This window comes from Anomalospiza imberbis, chromosome 3, assembly GCF_031753505.1.
Source record: "Anomalospiza imberbis isolate Cuckoo-Finch-1a 21T00152 chromosome 3, ASM3175350v1, whole genome shotgun sequence".
In the NCBI taxonomy this organism is placed as follows: domain Eukaryota; kingdom Metazoa; phylum Chordata; class Aves; order Passeriformes; family Viduidae; genus Anomalospiza; species Anomalospiza imberbis.
In genome coordinates, this window is record NC_089683.1 from 68,462,031 (window position 1) to 68,478,218 (window position 16,188).

The following is a 16,188-nucleotide window of genomic DNA, read 5'->3' on the forward strand; positions in this document are numbered from 1 at the left end:
ACTTTATCCTGGTAGCTTGAATATGAAAGAGTGAGCAGGAAAAAAATACAGTGAGAGGTGTATGGCTATAGAACAGTCCCCAGCATTTCTCAAACAGAGAAATGCTGCGCATGTTCCATGTGCAATGAGCAATGTCCTGACTATCTAGGCTTAAAAACCAACCAAAAAGTCCCTCTCAAATTCTGAATGCTTCTGTCCTGGCCTAGATGAAATTTCATTATTAGGGAGGCATGAAACAATACAGAAATAAATAAGACTTAAAAGGGGGTTTACTATCCACATAGCTTAATTTAGCTCAGAAATTCATTTAACTATCTATCACTCATCCAGCATAAAACAAGCATGTAAATGAGACTGGGTACTGAAAGAAAAGCTGAACTTTATTAATTTTAATATAACATTATGTTACCTGTTTTTGGTGTCTTTTATTTGTTGTGCTGTGGATTGCAAAGAGACTGCTAGTGCAGATCATAAGATAACTAGAACCTAGCCACTTAAGCAACAGTCTATATGCAAGAGGTACCTTAAAAGTCACAGATTTCCTTAAAAGTTGGGATAAAAACTGTTTGGGTTTATTTTCTCCTCAATATTAGATTGCTTACTGAAATGCCTTACACATGATTAATTGCTTCCTTTCTTCTGTCACCTGTGCTTTTTCTAAAGTATTTCAATTTTGATACTAAAGTGTTTAGTTAGTTTTCCTGTTTAGTTAGTTTTCCTGTGCACCCAGGCCAAGGCAACAATTAATCTCATTATGTTAAAACAAAATCTGGCATAGCTTGAACATTACTGCATTGAAATATTAGAGAATGGTGTTGAACTTTTTCACCCCAGACCTTTCCCTGATTTTCAATTCCACTTGAAACTGTCCAGCAACCTGGAAAGCAGTCACTGTGCAAACTAATTCTATTATCATTTTCATGCTATTTATATGCAACTATCGTAAGCTTTTATGCTAGAAATAACATTATGGATTCTATGAGCCAAAATGTGAGCATTAATTGTTTAAATTTGATGGGCTTGGAATGCCTTTAAGCTCTAGTAGGGGAGATCAAGAAAGGTAATGATTTTTCAGATGAGCTTTGCCACATCCTGATAAGCAACTGTCCAGAGTATGATACTTCTACACTGTACTTGCCCTTTTCATCTAAGAGTTCAGCCAGACCACAAAATGGGAGGTTCACATGTTGCTTTTGTCTTAGGCTTCCAACAGGGAATAAACAGAAAAAAATATCCACAGTAAGAATAAATCTTTGTAGATACACTGAAGCATGAGCCTACTACTCACAACAGAAAAGGTTTGAAGAAATGGAAAGAGAGCCTCCACAAATGTATCCATGAACATGCTGAAGGCAGGGGCCTGAAAGTCTCTCATCTTCTTTAACTCTTTAAAAGTTTGAAAGCTATATTAGAAACAAAACTGTATCACCTTGAGTGAAAGAACCTTAAAAAAGTCAATCAAAGAAATCAAAAATGAGCTTTAAATATTGAGAAGTTAATGAAAATCTTTCTGGTATCATGAACATTTAAAAAAACCCAATTTGTATATTTGGAAAAAGTTGAATAATCATAACGAGCAATTATACATTTTGAAATATGGAAGTTAGTTTTTCTGAATAGTTTTGGGCTTGTTCTCTAAAGAATAAATACAAAGAAAAACAGATATTCAAAATACAGAAAAGGAAAAAAAGTGTTTTTACAGGTTTTATTTGTACTAACTTAAGATGGAAAATGTAATAACTTTTGATGCAAATGTAAGTAGAAGATAAACTGGTTACTCTGTCTTGAATCCAAAGAGAAGAAATTATTCTTACTTTTAAGTTCTCATTTAGGTTTGGCAGTATATAACTGTTTGTTTGGTTTTCTTTCTTTTATTTTTTTTGTAATTATTTAGGGCATTTTTAAGTTAAATGAATACTTATTTCTACTAAGAAAAGCATTTCTTATCTCCCTTCTACATAGAGGGTCCTGTAGAAAATCTCAGGATTTACACCACTAGAAGGTAGCACCTGATATTTAATGCCAAGAGAAATATATAAGAAGAACTTGAAACAATCCTCACTTTTGTGTGGAGGAGATCTCTCAAATAGTATAAGTCCACTTGCCAAATGAAATGTCCTGATAGGAATGTTACAAGAAGTTTTCTTTTCACATGCTGATATGTACACACACACACACAGACTTACACACATACACTTTTTCAAACTGCTTTCCTGTATTTCATGTAATTTCTTCATCTGTTCTCTTCAATTTCTGTGGAATTCTTTAAAAAAAAAAAACTTGAGAAGTAAATACTATAGTACCAAAAATATTCTACATAATCCAGCTATAGGATGTTACCATTGAACAAACAAAACCTCTTTTCACTGATCTCCAAAAGATGAGAGAAATTTCTTAAGTAAATAATGGAACTTACAGTACAAGTTGTATTTTAGTATAAAAGGAGTTTATAGATTTTCATCTGAAATAGGATATCTGGTTTAAAGAATTTAAGAAAATAATTGTATTTTATATATTAATGAATACAGCTCATAAATTTTGCTCTAACCAGGAATGCATTGATAACATAAGCACTACCTCAAATTTATCTATTTTCATGAGCAAGAACGGTGAGGAGTCAGAGGAGAAGACAGTAAACAATTTAAACAGAATTTTCAATAAATATATAGCTATCATGCATTAGCATTCATTGCTTCCTAAGGGAAGTTACAGTACTTTGTTATTATTTTACAAGAAACCCATTGTAAAAGGCAAGAGAAGAAATGCATTAATGCTTGGAACCAAACACAGACAGAAAAGTGATAATTCTCTCTGTGTAATCCCTATCCCACAGTTGTCCTTTTTCAAGAAGTGAAAGTCTCTCATATTATAGTCAAGGGTTTAAAGCATTGCCAAACAATTCTTGTTAAAATAAATTATTTTCTCAGTTTTACACTCATTCTCCGTTTCCTCTCATCAATTATTGCCCAAACCCTAACAATGGTGCTGCATGTCCAAGAATTTGTACCTAAAGTGACAAAAAAACCCATCTTTGTCTAAGTATAAAGCATAGTCAAAACGGAAAAAGAAGAACGCCCATTATGATAAAAGGAAGCAAAGTCTGCATTATTACTATTGTTGTTATTATTATTATTATTAATATACATTCTTATAAAATCTTTGATGAAGAAGCTGTGAAATGAGATTAATTACAAGAATGTGACCCACAGTTTCTTCAGAATTTTAATCAATATTGAAAGGACTTGAATGAGGAAAAACTCACAGGAAATACAGGTTTTTAGATCACACATTTTCATCTCTTTTAGCTGTTATCAAAACAATGCATCAGAAACAGAGCAAGACTTGCCATTTTATCACAGACTAGGGAAAGCAGGAAATACATACCACCATTACCTCATACCCATACTCAGAGATGAGCAAAGTCCTGAGAAAAACAACCAAACATCAAATCTAACCTTGCTTGGAGGAGGGCATTAGCGGAAAAGAGTTTGTACATCATGACCTCCTAATGTCCATTCAACGCTGAACTGTGCTATGATTCTTATGTTTCAGATATATGACTGTCTCAATAAAAGTGGAAAAAGAGAATAAAGAATCTGAAACTAAAATGAGCACAGAAGTTAAACTTCATCTTGACATTAACATTAAGAACACAGATTAGAGAAAACAAATTTTAGTCTCGCCGTGAGTAGGAGGAAGAGTGCAAAAATGGGTTATTGTAACTCCACTGAAAATAATATAATGTATTGTTTCTTTTAAAAAGGCAAACACTGCCTCCAAGCAAAATAACAGAAGTCAATCCAAGTATTGTGAAGTCTGGATATAATACAAAACACTAATATTTGTTCTGAGAATTAACTGCTTACATTTTTCTACCACACAGGCATGACATTCTATACTCCTGTTTTTTCGTTTAAATATTTAGTCTGTGATTTATATTCTATCTATTTGTCAATTAATTATGTCTGATGAAATTCTTTTCCTTTTATTTTTTTAAACTTATGCCTAATCCGAACTAAATAAAAAATGGGTTCACAATTGTGGTTGAAGAAACACATTTCATCTTCAACAGAATACTGACCTCTTTATTTAAATGATAGTAATTCATTGATAATTTTTTAATTATCACTTCAAAGGCAGTCATCCAGAAGGCTAGTAGAACAAACGAAATGTTTTCATTTCACTGGTTTAAAAAAACCCAACTAACTAACCAAAACAACAGCGACAGAACCAGTGCTTTCTAAATATTTAATGTTTTGAGGGGTTGGGAAAGTAGAAGATCTGTTTTGAGAGATACTCAGATTGCTAAATCTTGGTCAGATTAAACAGAGCAAGTGTATGTGTGTATGTACATTCTAAAGGGTAACTTATTAATTAGCAGAAAGCCACTCCTTTGACTGGGACCAAAAAAAAAAAAAAAAAAAAAAAAAAAAAAAAAAAAAAATTAAATTCCCGCTGTAGGGTGTCTTCAGGGCCGTCTGGGAATGACTTGCAAGTGCCTTGCAATCCATTCAAAAATACTTAACTGCCATCTAGTGGCTAAGTAGGCAGACTTTAGGATGTCCTTCAGACTCTGTAAATAAGTACTTCTTCCCTCGTTTTTGATATTTCTGTTTGTCTTCTCGTCCTTCTTTCGTGGCCAAAGAAACCCCAACATTACCAGATGACAGTATTTAATTACAAAGTGGCTACTAGCCGTGTAGGAAGCAGCACAGTCTGGAATGGACAGTCTCTGTTTAAGCTATATCAAGGTCTCAACTCAGGGTCTCTCACTTCATATGTCAAAAAGCTTAGTTAATTTGCCTGCTGCAGTTTTAGGAAACAAAACATCTATTTGTGCTTGTAAGGCTTTCTGAAAACAAACCAAAAAATAAACCTGAAAAAGGCACCACGTTTGAGCTGAAAAGTAACTTCCAATGTTAAGAATCTAAGAATTCCATCAATAAAACTTGAAACTTCTGCATAAAAATTATGTTTCATGAACATGAACATAAGATACTTGATTTGCACTGAACTTGTCCTGGAGTCCCATAAAGTTAAATTCCCCTTTATTGTCTTTAGCAAAATCCTCTGCATTTCAGCAGTTCCTATGACCCTGGCAATAAAGTCTCCTGCCAGGTTTGTATCACCTTTTTTCCTATGAAATTATTTTCCTTTCTGCATGTTTCTGATAAAACGTCATTTACTCTGAATGCTAACAAGAAAACACCATCTCTATCTACATATGCTTCCTGAAATTCAACTGCTTAAATCTAAGCTACCCAGTTCTAACATTGGATCTACAATTAGAATATAAGTTCCTCCACATCACATATTACAAATCTGAGTTTACATTTTGCAAGATAAAAAATCCCATAGAAATACCTCTGAATTTTTTAAACTTTTTTTTCCTGAATTTTGTGTATGCTGGCATGATTTTGCAGAAAATTTACATTGGTACAGTTGTTAAAAGATATACAATTCTATTCACTATCACTTGATTCATATGGAAACATCCAAAACTATTATCTTCTGTCATAATCCTATATTTCCTCAACAAGACAACTGTATATAATAGATCCTTTTGAATATGTCATACATTTTTTTGGTTGGATTTTTTTTACCCAAGTATGCAACTTATTTTTCCCTGCTGAAATCTTAGACTCTGGCAGTCGTCTTTGTAGGAAAAGAATTGTTTTAGAGTAACTATTCATTGCTTCCTCAAGCCTTCTCTTCCCCCTTACAAAAGTAGCCTGTCAAAAAGCAAAAGGATAGAAGGGGAATGACACTTCTTCACAGGTTTTTTCTTAATAAATATCTAAAGAAAGAACATGCAGAATCAGGCAGTGTTAAAAGTGCCACAGAGCTGTTTGTGAGCCAAATAGGAAGAGCTCCCAATTTTCCTCAGGTTCCTGTTGAAGCCAGTGTTTCACTAGTCTTGTCTATAGTTGGCCTAAGTGCTGATGAAAACTATGTAACACCAAAACAAAACAGGTTTTATACCAGACTACAAGTGTCATAACAGTCTAAAGCAGGTTTATAAAATCTCACCTTTTAAAAAATTCTTTTCTGTATTTCACCTTTTTAGACTAATCTTTCATCTACCTTCTTTATCTTACCTTCACCTATAAAGAATAATCTCTGAAATTTCTTTTAAGAGAGAGGTGTGGGCAGCACGCATGTTTCTGAGACAAATTCTAGTGGTGACATTTTATAATAATGAAAAGTAAATTCCAGTCCCACCAATGTTTTATACTTTTTAAACAGACTGATTATGCATTTATCTTAAAGGATTTCAGAACCTTTTTTCTTGTATTACTAAGTGTCAAAATTGGAGCATTTCCAATATCACTAAGCTATTACCCTAAGGAATTATAATAAGTCATAATCAAAAACTAGCATAAGAAGAAAGGTCCCTACTGAAAGAGGAGTTATGAGTAAACTGAGGTGGTTAGGAATATCCTAAAGATGCACTCAATGAGTCTGTTTTTTATAAAGCAGAAAGTATCTTCAAGATGGCAAAACCTGGCTTGCAATTTATTTTTTTAAGATTAGCATTGTTTCCCTACGATATTGCTGGAAAGTATGCCAATAGATTATGCAGTAGAAACCCATCTTCAGCACCTCAGAACTGCCAAAATTTTGTCTGGCTTTTAGTACCAGTGGAAGTACTTGGAAGTCCAAAAAGGCATATAATTTTGGCTGAGGATTTATTTGTTGGGTAAAATGTGGTGAACCAAACCAAACTAAGACAGAAAAATTATGAGCATAAGAATTTTTTGATGACAAGATTTTCTGATGTAAATATAGTTTAAATAGTCAGTGTAAACTATCTTATAACTAAACTGCTAGAGACTGCAACAGTCTGGCAAAACCTCCTCTCCTGAGGTGGGATTACAAGAACCAGGCACAAAGTGGCATGAAGTATTCATTATATCTGGATGCTGACAATCAAATAAATGTAATAAGGACTTTGTTTTTAAAATTGTGTGGTCCACAGAATAGACTCTTATCACAAATGATCAAACATAGAATTTTAAAATAATTTTTTAATATGGTGTATAAGACAATGCTTTTAAGTGCCTTTCAAACAACTTTAGGTTTCTGGCTCTGTGATGTCCCACTACTAACCTAAGCCTAGTTTACATGTACTCATTTTACAATTATTCTTTTTTTTCTTCATCTTTTTGCTAAGAATCTATTTTTACCTACCATGTAAACAAAATCAAGCTACTCTGAAAAGTGAGTTAAAATGTAATGAAAATTGCGAGGATAGTACAAAAGATCAGGGGTACAAACAGAACAGAAATTGGCTCTTGCACAAAGCACGTCAGTCAAATTTAAGGACCAGGTTTGAAGCTGGAGTTTCTAAATTAGGCCACTCAATTTTTCTCTTCTTCTTTCACTAAAGGAGTTAAGCCTAACAAAATGTTCTCTGTTCATACTGGGAAGACTAAGCAGACATCATTGCTATTTGGCATTTCAAAACCAGGACTTGAAATGGCTGCCAATTTTTCTTACTTTTCCACTGCTTAACAATTCCTGTATTAAAAGCAAGTACATCCCCACATCCTCATTTTTTGTCGCTGTAATTTATAAAAATAAGATATTTTGCAATAAAAAAAACCTCTTAAAAAAGTTCAGAAATTATGCTGTAAAACATGCAGATTATACATAAAAATATAAAGATAAGGAAATGGAGAGGATATATGTGAAGAAGCCCCTTCAAGTGACAACAAAGTATACAATCCAGGCTGTATTACTTGCGCATTTAATTTAAAATTATTCTGATTATTTTTGTTAATTGTTTATCCTAACTGAGATAATTTATCACCACATCATTTTACAACTGTGTTCTGGCCAATAATCTTCAATTATATGAATAGTATGTGGGAAATGTCTTTTCCCAGAGAAAGGAGAGGGAAGATGCTTGTAAGAAGACTTAGCTGATCAATTTAAATTTTAAACTAGAGCTCTCTTTCATTTATGTATGAAAAGAAAAAGAGAAAAATCACCTACTAGGCTAACTTCAGCCAATGCTTTCTTTTTTCAGAAATTAAAACTGCAGACCACACAAGAGGATAGTTGTCTAATAGAAACGTGTTCATCACTTAAAAATGTGCAAATAACACCAAGAATGATCTGATTGCAGTACAGGATTTACCTACAAACGTGATAGCCGTGCTACTTCCTAGATGTTTTTATAGATTGATGATTTATATAAACATTGATAGATAGGTAGAATATGCTTGACTGCTTGGGACACTACAGAAATAAATTAAACATATCACAACATTTTATCCACATACTGTTCCTCAAAATAAAAAAATCTCTACCCTGATTTTTAAAATAAACAAGAATGATGATATAATACAGCAAAAACTTGAGATGACTTTCTGCAAATGAGGTGATCCTGATAGTCCTGCAGGTCACTGATGAATAATAGTATAGAACAGAAGAAGTTCATGTTACTGCCATAAGGCATCACCACAGAGTAAGAGGGATGGGGATCTCCTAAACACTAGCAAATAGAATTTAGGGACAACATATTAGGCTAGTTCTAAAAATAAAGAAAAGCTCCCAAACACAAGTAAATGCCATTCAAGTGATCATGCAGTGCTCCATAGCTCCTGGTTAAACTTCATTCTCATAGGAATTTTCATAATACTTTTTTTTTTAATAGGTAAAATAACTACAAATCCATAACCCTATTTCAATTAATTACATTTCTAATAAGAAAACCATGTATATATGTAATTTCTTGCAATGAATTATAATTCTAGAGACTGGTTAAATATGCTCCTTACATGCATCAACTTTCTGTAAGTATAGGGAAAAGTGCTTTTCCACAATTAATAACAGAAACCATTGTTAGTGAAACGTGGGTGACTGGAATATAAAAACAGCATGAGAAAAATATATTTTAGGTTAAACTTAAAATACCAGAATGATGAATTATTTTGTAATATTATTTTAATTAATGAGCTGCAGTTTTAAAATGTTCCATATTATGAAGTTAGAAGAATTTAGCTAACCAGCTAGAAGAACTGTTTAAAGTGGTTTGGCAAGGCAAGTCATAGAGTTAATACACATACTCTCCTCACCCATGGCTCACAAAATATGTGATCAAGACCAAATGAAATTTGCAGGTCTAATGATCAGTAGTATGTATTTAACTTCACATTTCTTATTTTTCCCTGAAATCAAATTACTGACCATTTTCACAAATGCTACTTGATACAGTGATGCTTGAGTTGTCCTGTCACTAACACAAAAAGCCCCAAAACAAATACCAAAATACAAAAAAACCCCTTAAACCCCACAGCAAAACACCCAGCAAACCTAAAGAAACCAAAAACATCCCATAAAAAAAGCCCAAAACAAACCCAAAGGGGGAAACAAGCTGGGAAACAGAGGAGGAAGAAAAGAGATTCCAAGAGTGTTTGGTCACTGCTTGTTTCAAGCCAAGATTTCAGAACTTAGCCTTCCTTCTAATGACTTCCACAACTGAATAGTTTATCCACAAGTAAGACAAGCTTGTTTCCTGTTGAGGAAACAGAATTTGAAGTTCCTCAGCCCCATTTAAACTGCACCACCTTTTATGATGAATAGAACATGTATGGTAACATACTAAAAAAATAAGAACTGTATTTCTGTAGCATAAGTCCAACTCAGACTGTCTCCACTGTCCCAGTATTACATTATCTCTTTTTTAAGTCCAGTATGGCCTCTAAAACTGTTCACATACTACCACTGCTGTAAAGCTTGAGGAAAGATTCAGAAAAAATCCCTGCCACTATTATTTACATGCATTTTTCTAGATTAGCTATTATAATATGATATTTTATAAATATTCCTCTGCCATCAGAGGGTTAACTTACTTTTGAATGGAAAATAACATTTTGTAGGAATCACCTTAGGCAGACAAGAACCTTCAATCAATCTTTACGCCTAGACACACTATAGAACATATAAAACACCCTCACTTTGGAATTTTTTCATACAGAACATTTAGTACACAAAACTATTTCAAAAATATCTGAAATAAATACTTTTTGCCCTCTTTTTAGAAAATGATAAAACATTTCTGTTAGAATCTTACCTGTGCCTGCTGAACACCATCTATGTGTTGCTTCTCTTTTTCTAGGACTGTAGATTTCAACTCTGAATTTGAAAAGAAGATACAGATTTTAAAATTCTACAAATAAAAAATATCGATATTTTGAAATACACATTAAGAAATTCATGAAAAGAGTATAAAGTTAAAAAGAAAATAATGTTAACTGTCTCACTTTCCAAATTATCCCAAAAATTACCTGTCCTTAAAACAGATGACTCTTGCCAACTATGTTTTCCTTTCTTCCACTACCACATAATGTTGAAAACTCCACAATGACATAGGTACGAATACAGATCTTAAAAATAGAGCAAACATAAGACCCTCCACACCTATATCCTATTGCTTATATTAAAATCAGATTACTTTTCTGACCTTAAAGAACTACACTGTGTCTCATTTTCCTTGCCTGATAGGAAATAATCAGGAAAATGAAAACAAACAAGCAAACAACTCCACAGCAGCTAGACAGTACAAAGATCTTTAATCAGTTTAGAAGCTACAGCTGATGATGCCTCTTTACTGATCATAGCCCAGTTATTTACACATAACAAGAGCAGAGGCGTTTTTCTTACACCTGCTCAGAGACTATATGTGTGGCATCTTTCCTATATGTTTAAAGGTGCCATTATTCAACAGGGAAAACTCTTGACCACTTGCAGAAAGAGTGAAGCAGCTATGAACCAGAGCTTCTGGATTTGTAATTTTTGGACATTTGTCTTCCTCACAGCTTTCTGACAATCTCAGCTGTTGAGAAGCAAGACATACAAGGAAGAAGTTTCATTGCAAGTGTGAGTTATGTCACAAGGCTTGAAAATTAACAATCCACAACTTTTTTTACCTGGATGTGGATAAACCGCATCTAGCAAGAAATAACTCCTAATTTAGATTTTAGATTTCTCTGTGTTTGAGAGAAGTGCTAGTATCTTTTTCGTCTTTGCTCACAACCGATTCATTCTATACTGATTTTCTAGTGTTAGACATGCACCCACAATGCTGAATGTTTTCTGCTGTGCAAATTAGCACAGCTGCCTCCCTTACACAAAAGTGTTTAAGAAAAGAGGAACAGACCACTCCTATGTATATGTCAATATTTAAAAATATGACAGAATTATCTAGCTTATTTTTACCTCAGAAATATTACCCTTCTGAAAAGGATTCTAAATATAAGCTGAAGTCAGGTTGATCTGAGCAGTTAACTTTAAGGTTAGTTAGACAAAATTTGGCAAATCCAATCTACTTCCAGCAAACCAACCCTTTTTGTTGAGCAAAATTAAAAAAAAAAAAAAAAAAAAAAAAAAAATACTACCTACCACAGTTAGAAAAAAAAAGGTTCGAGAAAGGAAAAGAGTGCTGTATGAGAAATGAAATCTCTCCTTTAAAGCAAATCAAACAATTTTTTTTTGTTGTTTTTTCCTGTTTTTTGGGGCTTTTTTTAAGAGACTAACTTAGATTTCAGGTTGCAAACCCACACTGATATTTGGTGGGCTGAGACTGTTTAATTTTGCAGAAGTTGCATAATCTATGAATGTCTTCACAAGTGGTTAAACAGCCCCATGGGAGACAGGATGACTGGGCTCTGGTGCCTGCTTACTTGCCTTTTCCTATATGTCAAGTAGAATAGTGTCATCAGCAAAGAATTAAGATAATTGAATTTCAAATACCCTGTTGAGTTTAGATTCAGGCAATATGCTGAGATGTGATAATGGTGAAGTGAAGTGCCATAAGAAGAGACAGGAACAGATTTGGGTGTTCAATTAAAAGTTAGTCCCATACACATTGATCTTACTGGTGATGTTGGCTCATTTTGTCCAAAACCTTAACTGAATCCAGAGCTGAAAAATGTTTTTAGCATAAGTATTTGCTGACTTGAACCCAAATTCATATTAGGTATTTCCAAATGTCTGTTTTTAAATAAATAACCAACCTAAAAAATCCCCAAACAACAATAATCAACCTGACCAAACCCACTGTCCCAAAACCCCAAAAATTCCCAACAACTCCAACATCCCTTTTCACACATCCAGCAATGTTTCACATGATACAGAGCATAAAACAACACTATTAAATAGAAACTATACTAAACAGATTATTAACTACTTTGCTAATTTAGGATGGATTACCTAAAACCTTGAAGAATTTTGTCTCTTGCCTTACTTAAAGCTTGAAGGCCTACTATTTTTTAATGCTAATGTATATAATAAAAACAAAGATTCTATAAAAACATCCTGCTGCATCCTCTCTCAATCAATGCTTCTGTCTAAAATGCATGGTTTTGTTTATGAGCTATTGTTTCTAATGTTAATATATCTCTTTAATCCAGACAGCAATAATTATATATAAAACAAAATACAGCTACCCCGAACATAATAATTTAAACCTTTAAAAAAATATTTGTCCCCTATACACTGAAAAGGCGCAAATACACAAAATAATTTAGCAACAAATTTTGAGGAAGGTGTTTATCCTCAGGTTTTACATCACTTACCTCCAGCTTCTTCCAAATGGCAAGCATGTGAACAATTAAAGAAATTTAAATTATTCATCTACCTGAGTTCTATTCAAAAGAATTATAAATTTTCCTTTTCCTCCATGTCCTACATTGAAAAATCACACCAAAATTTCAATAAATACATCTTAAGAACTACTTATATTAGCTTAGAAAAACTCCCAATACACAATTTTTGGTATTGTTTCTAACTCTATTTCTTAATATTTTTGCGGTTTTTTTGAGAGGGCAGTGGATGAGGAAAGGAATAGACAAGTCCTGAACATATTACATCTGGGTAGTAGTAGGTATAATAAATAGAAAAACATTGGATGGAAACAAATCACATACAAAATGAATGCATTTAAAAATTATTAGAACTGTCCTTTTGATAGAAATATACTTTGAAGTGTATCTTTAAATTTCAAAATATTTTAAGTTATCAACATTCTTCTAGATTTTAGAGAAACTAAACTCTTGTTGACTTACACTAACCTCTGCTGGGTTAAAACCTCAAAACAATTTAATTTGAAATTCACCCTTTTGTTTTTCCAGTGCACAGTGTGCTCATAAATAGTGTGATCACGCATCCATTAGGTAAGTCTCCCAGCTGAGAGACACAATTCTCAGAGTAGATGGCAGTGAATTCTACCACAACATACGGCAGCACTTTCATTGCATACAGCATAAAATAGGAGATCATTGGTTAAAACCTGGACTAGCTCAACAATTCAGCACTGCAGAGTTCCACTCTCTGAACTGCATCAGTGAGATGGATGCAGAAACGTTTCCTTGATCTCCAATAGAATTCATTTGGTAAAAGGCATAGCATTAAACAGAAAAATACAGCAGTATTGCATTTTTGTTGGCATCACTTGTTTTGCTTGTAAACACTGAAATAAGTGATGCCAGTAAAAGTAAAATGTTGCCATGGTAAAAGGTGTCCATGCAAGAAATACTTTGATCGTGTTCCAGAGGAAGTGGCAGAGAAGTCCCAAAGAGAAGCAAATCTGAAATTAACTCCACCCAAAGCCTACAAGTATTACAAAGAGATCTGTTGAAATAATGACTTAACTCTTAACTCTGAGCAATGAAAAGGAGGAGTGGAAAGGAATGAAAAATTTGAGAATACCCAGTGGCTCTCCATGGACAGCATGGGGATGAAGGCAGTCAACAGTTTTGAGAGCGGCTGAATACTAATAGAAAGCAAATCTTCCAAGAACCTGTGGTATTTATGGGTCAACACTACTAACAGAAAACAGGCTTGAAATCATCTTCTAAATTTCTTTGTCAACTACAAGGGAGATTTTTTCTTTCTTGGTTTTAATTGTCAGTGTCAACAAAGCTCTTAAAGAGCATGAAGAAGATTGCAGAAATTCATCTGCTAGCATAACCTCACAAATTTTAAGGTAAACTGACTTTGTAAGCAAGTCTTCATTTTATTTTTTCAGATACATTTTTCCTACCCCTCTGTCAGCACAGGACTGCTGAATCTACAAAGGAATACCTTACACCACTCTGATAACTTTCAGTATAGCACCAGTGGGCTTCTGAAGTTTTCATATTTTTAAGAAAAAAAACCCTTCATATCTCAGAGCTCTGAAAGTATTTATACTGGAAAAGAATAAAGATCACAGCACCTGGTAAAATCCATTATTTAACAGATGCCAGGTACACATCTTGGTTGCTAACAAAAAGAATACATTTTTAGTGAATATTTTTTATTAGATTCATACTAGCTGACATTATTTCTGAGGCTACTCCAGGATTCTCAAAACCAGGTGTTTGTTAGTAGCCAAGATACTAAGTTTATATTTCAGATTCTAAAACACAGCAGCTTCCTATATGCTATACATTTATCTACTCTGTATCCAAGAACTGTACCTTCTTCTGAACTTTTGAGCTTTTGTTCTTCATCTGGAGGTTTGGGTGGAGGCCACGCAGATGGAATTCTCCTTGGAAAGCTTCCTTCAATGTAATCTCTTGAATGTGTGGGTTGGCTAACTGCAGCCCAAGTATAAAGCTGGTCTTGCTGTGATTAAAAAAAAAAAAAACAAACAAACAAACAAAAAAACACGAAACAGTGGAAAAGTTCATCTAGAAAGACAAGGTCAAAATATCTAAGCTTTTGTTTCCAGTACAAATTACTCAACATCCCCTATATCAAGACAGACTTGGATTTATGCTCTTCAGTCTGATAAAGACTTAACATAAATCTATATTAAAATAGTTTTGCTTGTTAACAACAGAAAATTAAGCTTTTCCTTTTCTACAACCCAACAACACGTTAAGATACAGTTCAGCACTTTTTTGTGTAAGAAACTCTTTGCCACTTGTTTTCTTACCGTGATAACACATTCTGTCCATCATGACTGCACTTCATTACATACAGCCAGTTTTACGGCTTGGAGGGAAATATTTCTCTCCACACCGTACATAATTGTTTTACACCAAACACACAAGCAAGGAAAATGAACAGAATTATTTCAGCAGAAATTAAACTGATAGATTCACTCTTTGCAGCCCTATTTTTATCATTTCCATTTTAATACTTTTAGAAAAGCAGGTAAAAAAGGTGGATTTTCTTTTGGGGTAAAATTAAAAAAACCCAAACCAACAGCTAAAGGTATTCTCAGTCCTCTGGGTTCAAATCAGATTATATCCTTATTGCTCAACAGCTTTGAGTTTGAGTCTATGATTAAAAGTAGGACACATAGAGAGTTTCTGATGAAAACTAGGGCAGACTTATGCTTTAAGCTAACAGCAAGATTTTAGATGACCACAATTCAAGTAGCTATTCTTCTCCTAGTCTGTATCAACATGCACACCTTGTCATTAAACATTTATAATACTGTAAATTCTATAGAGAACATTCACAGCAATTGCACAAGTAAATTTCCTGACAAATGATCTGGAAAGATGCAAATATTGCAACATAAAACTAGAAAAAAATCAAGTCACAGGATGAAAATGCAGTCATATCACAGTAATACCTTCTTACAAAGATGATGTTCATTGGGCTTCATCCATTCTACTGCCTGAGTAAAAGCTGGTACATATTTCATTTTTAGACTAAGACTCTTTTTTTAAAAATTTGACAGATAATAAACTTTGAAGAAATATGCAGAAGTAAGAAGAAAATGCTGCTTGTTTTTGGGACAATCACTATTCTATGTGACTAAGTTTCTACTTGCCTAAAAATAAATTGTTGTAAGAGTAAAAATGTTTGATTGGGAGCAACTTACTGGGAACAGACAATGCTGGTAATAAAGTAAAAACATTTGTTTTACAGAGGGTGCCTCAGTCAGGGTCAAAGGAAGCTCATTAGACCCTCCCAGTATGAAAATCATGGCAAAAATCCAGACATGTAGATTGACTTTACATAAAGGTAAAAATAAATGGATAAAAAGCTTAATAAAAAAATAACATCAGGTTCTTTACATAGCCCTGAACTCCATGATCCTCAAAAATCCTGTCCCTTAGAGCAGCATTACTGTGCTACTCTATTTGAACATCTGAAAGGCTTGATTAATTCAGTCCTTTGAGTCACTTAATTCTTTCCCTTTGTCTATTTCCAGTTTTTTAGAGGATATGTATTTCTGAG

At 33.5% G+C, this 16,188-nt stretch overlaps 1 protein-coding gene across 5 annotated transcripts in view; it reads right to left on the bottom strand.

The window, feature by feature from the left end:
* Positions 1–16,188, bottom strand: part of FMN2 (formin 2) — a 158,761-nt gene that overhangs the window by 111,304 nt on the left and 31,269 nt on the right. For all 5 annotated transcript variants that reach the window (XM_068184971.1, XM_068184970.1, XM_068184965.1 and 2 more), the window contains exons 4-5: positions 14,469–14,616; positions 10,082–10,143 (exon numbers count right to left, since the gene is read on the bottom strand). In XM_068184971.1, the coding sequence (XP_068041072.1) occupies positions 10,082–10,143; positions 14,469–14,616 (210 nt within the window). The remainder of the gene's footprint in view (positions 1–10,081; positions 10,144–14,468; positions 14,617–16,188) is intronic.